Here is a 10,871-nt window from a genome sequence, read left to right as displayed (position 1 = left end):
CTCTTTGTAAGTCTTTGTCAGTAACCCTGAAGGAACCATTTTCTATACCCCTGGATTATGATATAAATAAATGCAGTAACAGTAACGACAAAAGAAATGAACAGAAACACAGATGAAAAACATTCCATCAGCCACTTTATTGCCTGCTGTTGACACAAAGACACTTCTGGCCAGAAATCACCGACCGGACGAACCGTCACAACGTCTTGTTAAGACAACATTTACACAGCGAAGGTTCGATTCTGTCAGGATCTTTTTCTGTCTGTCTGAAACCTCACCTCTGAGCAAACTTTGCTTCAACGGTATACAAGATTCAGGGGTCATTTCTTTACTTCAGTAAGACAAGTGTCAGTATATCAGCACATTAGATCAGACACAGACGCTAGACAGATTCTCACCGCAACTGGACATCTTTATCTTAATAAATAAAACCTTGGCTCTAAAAAAACCGTCACGTTCCGGTTCAGAATACTGTAAAAAGTATTGCTGTACGCAACACACTCTCTCCCTATCTCACGCACACACACACACACACACACACGATTGTCACACAAGGAACAAAAAGAAATCACAGATAAGTAGAAGTTCTTCTTTGAGAGAATTAAACGTCTAGTAATACGTTTATAGTAAAGATTGTTTAAAAAAAAAAAGAATTTCTAAAATGTGCTGTAGTAGGAGAACCAAACAAACAAACAAACAAACAAACTGGCAACACTTCAAGTCTCTGCAAAATAGTGGATTAAATAATGTTCAACAAGAAAAAAAACAGCAAATTTTGCATATGATTAAATAAAATAATAAATCAGTGGAATCCAGCATGTGAAAATTCCATGCGTGCGATTGGCTGTTGAAGAAGCACGTGACCACCAACATCATCCAATCGCTCCATCGTGCAAACGGTGCCAACCGTCGTACAGTGTTATCTAAGACACAGGATGTGTTAAACTGTTGAACTGAAGAATAAAAATAATGGCACCCTATCGCAGCATCACATGTCCTACAGTATATGTAAGAAAAATCCACGGATTTTCACATTCATGGGGGGAAAAAAACGATCGAAATCAAAACATTCACTAATTTAAAGAGAAAATTAATCTAGAGAAAAATCCATGGTTGAACTCGAATAGATAAATCACACTAGAAGAGAGATATTACAAAAAAAAAAAAAAAAGCCACAGGAATGTTCAGGAAGTGTTTTCCCCTGTCAGGCAGTTGCACGTGATTCTGGCGCCGCCCGTCACTCGTCCGTCATGATAGCGTGCAGCCGGTGCGTCCGTCCGTCTGTCGTCTGGGTTGTGCTTCTTATGTGATCTTCTCATGCTGAATTTGATAATAACATGCCTGACAGGACAGAGAAGTACATTTTTAAAAAGGTTTTATTTAGAAGAAGAAGAAAAAAATTATTTTAATTATTAATTAATTAATTAGTTCTTTTTCATTTGAATTGTGTGTGTGTGTGTTTTTGCGTGGTACCTTTAATGTAGTGAACATGATACCGTGCTCTCCGTGCTGCACGCACGGGTCCATGAGGTCCTCTATCAGACTGACCTCTGACCCCAAGTTCCTTATACTGGGGAGAAACATACATACATACATACATACGGAGTCAGAACGTTCCTTTCTGAGCCGGGAAGCAGATTACACACAGCTGATATCAGGGAAATAACGGTGTCTTAAATATCTACCGTGCACGCAGCACCACGTAGAGAAAAACAGGAAACAGATCGTCCATGGACCACAGGAAGTCCTGTTTGAGTAAAGTAATCACATCCTTGGTTATCTCCTCAAACGTCAGCTGGATCACCTGCAGCTTGTCTGAGGGAGTGAAGGTTGTGCTGAAGGACAGAGAAAGAGAGAGAAACGTAGATAAAACTAAAGAACGTGGAGCGATGGCGCTCATCGTGGCAGGATTTCTAACCTGATTTGCTGTAGTGTCTCCACCGCTGAAGCAAAACAAGCATCTTTAGTGCTGGGTAAGACCTACACACACACACACACACACACACACACACAGGATCTGTTCACCAAAGTTTCCTCATATCCAGGAAAACACAAGAAGTGTAGATGAGTTTTTCTACCTGTTGCTTTTCCCCCAGTGCTGTGATGCTCACAGGCCAGAATTTCCTACAAAAAATTTTGAAGATTGTACACAAAACATTTTCAGTGCTTGTGCAGATTTAGTCGTGCGCTTGTACATAAATATCTATCTATCTATATATATATATCTCACTGTTGCACTCCGAGAAACGCGAGCAGAGCGAGATCGGGCTGCTTGTTTAGACGTAACACACAGTCCCAGTACACGTCGTCTTCTTTCTCCTTGTCCAGAGCGTAGAGCGTGAAGAGAGGCGGGTAGAGACGCGGCAGCAAGACGGGCAGGAGCAGGGCCGAGCTGCTGACCACACGTCTGCGGAGGTAAAGCTTTAACGTTACGCTTGTTTCAGAGATGTAACACGTTATATACAAGTTGAGAAAAAAAATACAAAATACGATGCTGCTTTTTTTTTTTTAAAATCGATAAAAAAATTGTTTGCGTCCTGATTCTGATTCTCACCCCGGCTTTGGAGACTCCAGTTCGCTGCTAGACGACTTTGATTCCTTCTTTTCGTTTGGAGCCTCAACCAGCAAGCCGCCCTCCTCTGGAAGGTCAGGAAACAGAAACCTACAACACACACACATTACAGTCATATCATATACTGTATATTTATTAGATAACATAATATCTAGAATGTTTAATTGTTCTTATAATTTTTTTAAATTAACTGGAAACAAGGAAGAAGAAAGTACACACACACACACACACACACACACACACACACACACACACACACACACGCACCTGACAATCTGAAAGATGCGGCTGAGGTAGGATTTAATCTCGTTGACGGCCTGCTGTAGCAGCCTGCGGTTTGCTCCGACGCCAACGTACGTCATCCTGTACACAGCCACCAGCTTCTCCACCAAGTGGCCCAGTGGGTGCAGCGGAGTGTCACAAGCCTGGGAGCAAAGGTCAGATGTCAAACAGGGTACAGTTCTGTTCTTATTGCAGTAAAGACAGTGTGCAGGACCGACCTTGATGAGGTAACGTCGGATGGTGTCGTATTTCTCCAGCGTTACAGGTCCGTCATGCTGAGGGATGAACTCCAGGCTTTCCAGGGTTTTATTATGGGAACGGCTCAGCAGCTCAGGACTACAACACAACACAACACACTCCGACATGTCTTTGGTGTATAAATATACTGTATATTCAGTCCTGAGAGAGTCAGAGAGTCAGACTGTACCTGTCTCTGTGCTGTCTCCTGTTAGTGGTCAGCGCTATAGCGATGTTGTCCCAGGCCGTCCTGGTCTCTCCCTGTCCCTGAGTGTCACATCCCAGCTGGCTCCAGCACTCCACAAACACTGCCTTCCACTTCTCCTCAGGGTGCACGGAGAAGCGACCCAGTTTACTACTCACACACACAGACACACACACAGACACACACACAGACACACACACAGACACACACACACAGACACACACACACAGACACACACACACAGACACACACACACAGACACACACACACACACACACACAGACACACACAGACACACACAGACACACACAGACACACACAGACACACACACTCAGCATACCATAATATAAGTAGTAGTGAAATGATGCAAGTGTTAAATAAATCATACAGCGCTTGGCTCTTGTCCTTGTCTGAGTCATACAGGTTGGGTTTGTAGTAGGACCCCGAGATCTTCAGGCCGGTTCCCCAGACCCCACTGATGGAACCCTCAATGTAGTCCCCGTTAGGCATCGTCAGAGTACCCTGGAGAGAGAGAAGGGGTCAAAGAACTCTTCAAAGAAATGTCAGGCATGTTTCCTAAACAGGCCACTTTAAAGTTTTATGCTCCAGATGAGGTACTTCTCTGAGAATGAGGAACTACTGGGGTGGAGAATTGCTGATGTTATCATTATTTATTTAAGTGTGAATTTAAAAGGATTTGTGCTACACCAGAGAAAGGTTTGTGGACTCCTACTTTGAACCCAACTAGACATTCGTCAACACGACTCCTTACTAATTCTTATTGTAGTCATTAAACAACATGTTTGTGAAAGATAGAAATATCAGTATCATATGAACTAAAAAGAAATAAGATGTTACCCTACTAAAGGCAAATAATTCTGGTTGATAAGAGTTCAGCTGCCAAATTAGTTGATCTAGGGGATGTCTACTGTTTAGAAATGATTGTGGACTCGTATATAATAAATACACCATTAACTGTAAATGAAAATAAACTGAGGAACATTTATAATTTTGTTGAACAGAAATGAAGACGTATGTAAACTTCTGCTCTTGGCTCTTCACTGTTAGTTCTTCAGAACTTTAGTTCCTTAAAAGGTCCCTGTGTGTGTGTGTGTGTGTGTGTGTGTGTGTGTGTGTGTGTGTGTGTGTGTGTGTGTGTGAGTGAGACAGACTCAGCAAGTCACAGAGAGAGACAGACAGACATACAGACAGAGAGAGAGGGAGAGAGAGAGACAGACAGATATACATACACAGAGAGACAGACAGATATACTGAGAGAGACAGACATACAGACAGAGACAGATATACAGACAGATATACATACACAGAGAGACAGACAGATATACTGAGAGAGACAGACATACAGACAGAGACAGAGAGACAGACAGATATACATACACAGAGAGACAGACAGATATACTGAGAGAGACAGACATACAGACAGAGACAGAGAGACAGACAGATATACATACACAGAGAGAGACAGACAGATATACTGAGAGACAGACATACAGACAGAGACAGAGAGAGAGAGACAGACATACATACACAGAGAGAGACAGACAGATATACTGAGAGAGACAGACATACAGACAGAGACAGAGAGACAGACAGATATACATACACAGAGAGAGACAGACAGATATACTGAGAGACAGACATACAGACAGAGACAGAGAGAGAGAGACAGACATACATACACAGAGAGAGACAGACAGATATACTGAGAGAGACAGACATACAGACAGAGACAGAGAGAGAGAGACAGACATACATACACAGAGAGAGACAGACAGATATACTGAGAGAGACAGACATACAGACAGAGACAGAGAGAGACAGACAGATATACAGACAGATAAACAGACACAGAGAGAGACAGACAGATAAACAGACATAGAGATAGACACTCACAGAGACAGACAGACAGATATACAGACATACAGACAGAGAAAGAGACAGACAGACAGATATACAGACACGGAGAGAGACAAACAGTCACAGAGAGAGACAGACAGACAGACATAAGACAGTGTGCTTTCGAAATCACCTTTCCGTTAAGAGTCCAGTCTTCTGAGAAATCCCCCTCAAACATGGTGTCGTCTTCTGAAAGTAAAACCCCGGTCCCCTGAGTGTGTGGGAAAGAAAAGAGCAATAAATTACAGAGAAAGAAATGATGTGTAACAGAAATGTTTAGACCTCGACATTTACATCTAACCATCATTTTATTGTTGCTGAAAACACCCTCGTGGTAGAGCCCAAACTGTGTGACGATGACGCCGTTCCCCTGCTTCTGATCATCCTGCCATACACCCATGTACTTCTCTCCTCTGAGATGTGAACACACACACACACACACGTTTAACACAGCTAAAATAATTTCCTAGTTTCAAATATATACTATTAAACGTCCACTTTATTAGGAACACCCATTTCATATAAATCAGCTGGTCACAATGCTACGTCGTTCTCTCACCTTGTGATGTCATCAAACACGCCGTAGCCGGTTTTTTTGTCGTTCAGCCATTGGCCGATGAAGACGCTGGGAGAGGTGGAGTTCAGCTTGCCGCTTCGCAGCATGCCGTGGCCGTGACGCATGTTGTCCTGAAACGAGCCCTCGTACACTTCTCCTGTAGCATACCTACAACACACACACGCACACACTCATCCTGTAATGGAACCACCACAGTGAGTGTTTGTTGACATTCTACAACATTCAACGTACCTAAAAATGGAATGTATAAATAAATAAATGAAATGCAGTGCTGTAGCTGTAAATGCTGCATCACTTCAGAAGGTTTAGTTTTAACTAACTTTGAACTTTTCGTCACCCCACGCTGCTGCTGTTGATTCATTTTCTCCAACAACACACCAGCACGTGTTTTATTCCTTACTAATATCGCCGCTTTTTCACTGTCTGTTGAATTGCACTGCACTCCGCACCTGAAGATCCCGAATCCGTGCATCTTGCCATCCTTCCAGTGTCCCTGGTAATGATCGCTCTTATTAAGGTTCTTGTTAGGAACAATAAACTCTCCGAATCTGGGAAAAAAAAAAAAACGATACGATGAAAAACAGATCTGCTGCACAGACGTAAACATAACCGCAAACATGTTAACAGATATGCAACCGACCCATCCTCGAGTCCGTTCTTAAATTCCCCGGTGTACATCCTTCCGTCCGGCCATTTCAACACACCCCTAAGACACAAAAGCGGGCGATCAGCTCTGTGTCATCATACACAATAGCCCCGCACACTTTCCCTAGACACCCACCTCCCGTGGGGTTTTCCAGCCACCCAGCGGCCCTCATACAATGCGTCCTTCAACCTGCTGTCCTTATAAAAGGTGTAGGAGGCGGTTCGGGAAATGGGCGGGTCTGCTCTTAATCCCGCCCCGGAGGTAGGCGGAGCCGTATGTAGCCCTGCCCCACTCAGCGCCTGCATCACCGCCTGATTTATGGCACGTAACCACTTTGCCTGAAACACAGACCAGGTAACAATAACTCTCCTTCCTTGTTGTTGATTATAAAAAAATAAAGCTCATCCTGAGCCAGCAGCGTGGATTGACGTTACCTTTTCGGATGGCGAAGCAGCCAGCAGTGTGAAGCTTTCCTCCGGTGACGTCAACTTCAAGCCGTACCTGCACGACATGACAATTTACTACAGCAAATCACGGCACATACTTGGTAGCAAGGGAAGGAAGTAGGACTTAAAGGCAGGGTCTCCGATTTTTGAGAAATGCTTCAGAAAACTGAGTCGGGCCGAATAATAAACAAAAATCAAAACTAACGTGTAGCCAATGAGCAGAAAGGGGCGGGGCTTGTCAATATATGGCAGAGAGAGTGTTCAGTGTGTGACATTAGCAGAAAGCGGTCATAACATCGACATGGAGGACAAAAACAAAGAAAGAAAGAGAAGAAAGACTTACGATAAGGCAAGAAGTAGGACGTGTTAATATAGGATCAGCTTTCCAGCGCTGGAGAGAACTGAAGGAGCAGGAAGTTGGCCACATATTCACAGGTTGGAGTTTCCCGAGTCAATAACTCCTGAGCTAAACGCTGTTACTACACAAATAACACCTCTTTTCTATTGTAGTAATGTAGAGAGGCAGCTACAACCGCGTTTTGTGTAGTAACAGCGTTTAGCTCAGGAGTTATCGACTCGGGAAACTCCGACCTGTGAATATGTGGCCGACTTTACTTAAGACGCCGAGGCGCTTTTTTCCTTCTCGATAGGTGAGTAACGTTGGTTTTGCTTTGTTACACAGAACTTTGTCCTTTACATGATTATGCTTGTGTGGCATTTTTTATCTACAATCGTATTGTTCTTCCCTTCAGCTATGATAAAGACACGTTTCTTTCCGTTAGTCGCCTGGGTTACGTATGTACGTGTGGGCGGAGCTATCGATACACGGGTGGGACCCATTTGGGTTAGGGGCGTGTTTGTTTTGGTGATTTCAAATATCTACATTGGCTTTCAAAAATCGGAGACCGCACCTTTAACCGTGTCACTCACAGGCCTGCGTTCTCGTCCGACATCGGCTCCACCCACAGCGTGGCCAACGGGAAGACGTGATGAGTGGAGAACTGAGGAAGAACACTGAGTCAATCATACACATGATCCAGACACAGCCAGGAGTCTTTACTAGTCAAGTTAACTTTATAAGATAAGAGATAAGAAGAACATGCCAAAGTCAGGAGATCTTTTTTTTTTTTTCTCCGTCATTTTGATCAACAGCATGCTATCACACATTTCATCCCAAACATAAAAGAGATTTGGATCATCATCACGTAAACACATGGGCTGCACAGCACATCACGTACTAACCATTATGTTCATACTGATCTTTATACATCATTTCATACCACGGTGCAGAAGAATTCTCAATTCTGATTGGTCCAAACGTGTGTATTGATGAATTCTGATTAAAAAGCTTTACTTACAGGAACAACATTTCAGAATGATTTGTAGGCTGGATGACGGACGAACAGATCCGGATGAAGCTGTGCGTGATCACTGATATCTTTAAGGTTTCTGGTATTCTGTCACTAAAACAAATTCCTCGTATGTGAAAACATGCCTGGCAATAAAGCTCTTTCTGATTCTGATTCTGATTCTGGTTTATATTTACAGAATGTTTCTCAAGTGTCAGGAAGAAAACTTTCCAGACGCAAAACTTGTGCTTTGTTTAGCCTTGGTAAGCAAACAAGCCGTGTTTCTGGGTTTGTCTATCACATAGAGAAGGAAAACAGAAATGCTGGTGTGTGAACGAGTGTTTGTAGCTGTTATAATGCAAGTGATATTAGCAAAGGATTAAATAAATAAATAAATAAATAAATAAATAAATAAATAAATAAATAAATAAAAAAGATTCACAGATTATCCATTTTACAATCTGAGCATTTTGCTGAGGTAAAAGGGGAAAAAAACACTTTGGGGAATTTAATTGATCAGCATATTTACAGCACATTATGATGTTCTGTATATATTGTGCAGCCCTCCTACACACACACACACACACACACACACACAGAAACTCTATAAAACCCAAAAACAGGAGGTAAAATTAACACTGGCAGGTTAAGTCTGCCATAGGGATGACTAAGACTGGGATGGTGTCTGACAACCAAAGGACGGAGAAACACACCTTACTGCAGCATTCAGGGGGCAGGCAGGCCAGGGAGAGGGCAACTACAGGCACGGTATAGGGCTTGGATCAGGCACTTGTGTGCCAGTGGCTCCAAGAGACAACACATCAGTGATTCTTCTTATTATTATAATACAGCTATCTACCTGTTACAGCGTTCACACAGATGCTCCATAATAAAATTCCAGGACTTTCAAGAATTTGTTTTTCCTTTTATATTCCCATAAAATCTTATTAATACATTTTCCCTGTTTTCGAGAAGCCAATTACATATTTCACGGCACTTTTTACAGCCATTTGTAGACACCGAGGCATGTGTTGTGTCTCTTATTGATAGCTCACATTGCCGATGCCCATAATCTCCGGCTAGCACTCGTTTAATCCTGACATCATTCTAGCTTCATCCTAACAGTCCTGATTATTCAAAACCGCGTCCCTTGTGTCATCTATCAGAGCAGAGAGCAAAAGACAGACTGCACTAGAGCGCTGAGCCCAGCCCTGAACACTTGGGGAAGCTGTGCTAGAGAAAAATAAAATACTCTAATTATTTTTCTTACGCTTATGCATACTTACAAGCCCCTTAGAGGCAAACATTCCCTACCAGGACAGAAATAAAACATCAGACACTCAGATCTCCTTCAGGTAAAACAAAACATCGTCAGATGTGGGGAAGCAGAGGTAAAAGCCGTGTTGAGCGAGGAAGAAGAGGGGAAAACAAACACGAGTATCGGAAATACCTGAGCGTGGACGAGGGCGTCGTTAAAGAGGATGAACCAGTTGACGGAGAAGCGTCCGGCGTTCTGCAGGGTCAGGGCTTTGTTGCTGCTCTCACACACCAAGCGGCGAGACGGTTTCCGCAGAGAGTCCTGAGAGAACGATATGAATATGACAGGGTTAGCTAAATCAACACAAATATCCGATCCTATCGTGTTCAACCTCTCGTTAAATGTGCGTACGCGGATTACAAAAAGAAGCACGGACGAGCGGTGCCTCTAGTGAGTATACTGTATGTCCTGGGCATCACGTTTTATGTATGCAAGTGCTCACTGTCATCTTTCCAGGAAAGTTCCTCCAGAAGTGCAGCGTGTACTCAGCCTCCTTCCTCTTCCTCTTAAGATGAAGTGCCATGGCCTCGTACTTGGAGCAGGCCTCCTGCAGCTTCTGATAGTCCGCACAGCTCTGACATGCGTTTAGGTACAAAAACACACAGACATGCATCATGTAAATCAGGGGTGTCCAACCAGTCAGAGACCAAGAGCAACACCATACACATGGGCACACATGGGCACACATGGACTTGGGGAAGTCGTGGCCTAATGGTTAGAGAGTTTGACTCCTAATCCTAAGGTTGTCGGTTCGAGTCTCGGGCCGGCAATACCGCGACTAATGTGCCCTTGAGCAACCACCAAACCCACCAACTGCTCCCCGGGCGCTGCAGCATAAATGCCTGCCCACTGCTCCGGGTGTGTGTTCACGGTGTGTGTGTGCACTTTGGATGGGTTAAACACAGAACAAACTCTGAGTATAGGTCACCGTACTTACAGTAGCCGTAGGTCACGTCACTTCACATCAACCTTTTTTACCCTGCCATTTTGAGAGCGAACTTGACACAAATTGTTTACTCAAATGATTTTGCTCCTACTGGGAAACTTTAAGGTCACTCACATGCGCGATTGATGAAAATACCGTATTGAACTCGAGCGAAGCGAACCCGCATATTAAAAAAACACAAATATAAACAATATGAACGTAAGAGCCGCATGAAACCGGGCAAAGTGCCGCATGCGGTTCGGGAGCCACGGGTTGGCCGCCCCTGATGTACAGTAAATCATCATATACTACATGAGATTATACAGCAATGAATTGTTATCGAGCACGCACGTACCGGATCGTAGCAGGATGCCAGTTTGAGCAGCAAGTGGCTGT

The 10,871-nt window shown here is 43.5% G+C and overlaps 1 protein-coding gene across 4 annotated transcripts in view; it reads right to left on the bottom strand.

The window, feature by feature from the left end:
- Positions 1-118: 118 nt before the first annotated feature.
- als2b (alsin Rho guanine nucleotide exchange factor ALS2 b) overlaps positions 119-10,871 on the bottom strand; it is a 20,971-nt gene continuing 10,218 nt past the window's right edge. For 2 of the 4 annotated variants that reach the window (XM_047813512.1, XM_047813513.1), the window contains exons 14-35: positions 10,831-10,871; positions 9,993-10,124; positions 9,683-9,811; positions 7,814-7,884; positions 6,872-6,938; positions 6,573-6,775; positions 6,432-6,497; positions 6,112-6,339; positions 5,774-5,938; positions 5,516-5,627; positions 5,348-5,425; positions 3,686-3,819; positions 3,282-3,446; positions 3,073-3,190; positions 2,840-2,997; positions 2,555-2,662; positions 2,231-2,407; positions 2,079-2,124; positions 1,919-1,980; positions 1,686-1,835; positions 1,474-1,570; positions 119-1,341 (exon numbers count right to left, since the gene is read on the bottom strand). The exon at positions 10,831-10,871 is cut by the window's right edge and continues 122 nt beyond it. In XM_047813512.1, the coding sequence (XP_047669468.1) occupies positions 1,303-1,341; positions 1,474-1,570; positions 1,686-1,835; positions 1,919-1,980; positions 2,079-2,124; positions 2,231-2,407; positions 2,555-2,662; positions 2,840-2,997; positions 3,073-3,190; positions 3,282-3,446; positions 3,686-3,819; positions 5,348-5,425; positions 5,516-5,627; positions 5,774-5,938; positions 6,112-6,339; positions 6,432-6,497; positions 6,573-6,775; positions 6,872-6,938; positions 7,814-7,884; positions 9,683-9,811; positions 9,993-10,124; positions 10,831-10,871 (2,546 nt within the window). In that variant the 3' untranslated portion in view covers positions 119-1,302. The remainder of the gene's footprint in view (positions 1,342-1,473; positions 1,571-1,685; positions 1,836-1,918; positions 1,981-2,078; positions 2,125-2,230; positions 2,408-2,554; positions 2,663-2,839; positions 2,998-3,072; positions 3,191-3,281; positions 3,447-3,685; positions 3,820-5,347; positions 5,426-5,515; positions 5,628-5,773; positions 5,939-6,111; positions 6,340-6,431; positions 6,498-6,572; positions 6,776-6,871; positions 6,939-7,813; positions 7,885-9,682; positions 9,812-9,992; positions 10,125-10,830) is intronic. The other 2 variants (XM_047813514.1, XM_027159915.2) reach the window with 1 other exon arrangement.

The sequence above is a fragment of the Tachysurus fulvidraco genome, chromosome 5, assembly GCF_022655615.1.
Source record: "Tachysurus fulvidraco isolate hzauxx_2018 chromosome 5, HZAU_PFXX_2.0, whole genome shotgun sequence".
NCBI lineage: Eukaryota > Metazoa > Chordata > Actinopteri > Siluriformes > Bagridae > Tachysurus > Tachysurus fulvidraco.
Note: the sequence above shows the minus strand (reverse complement) of the source record. Positions and strands in the feature narration are given on the sequence as shown.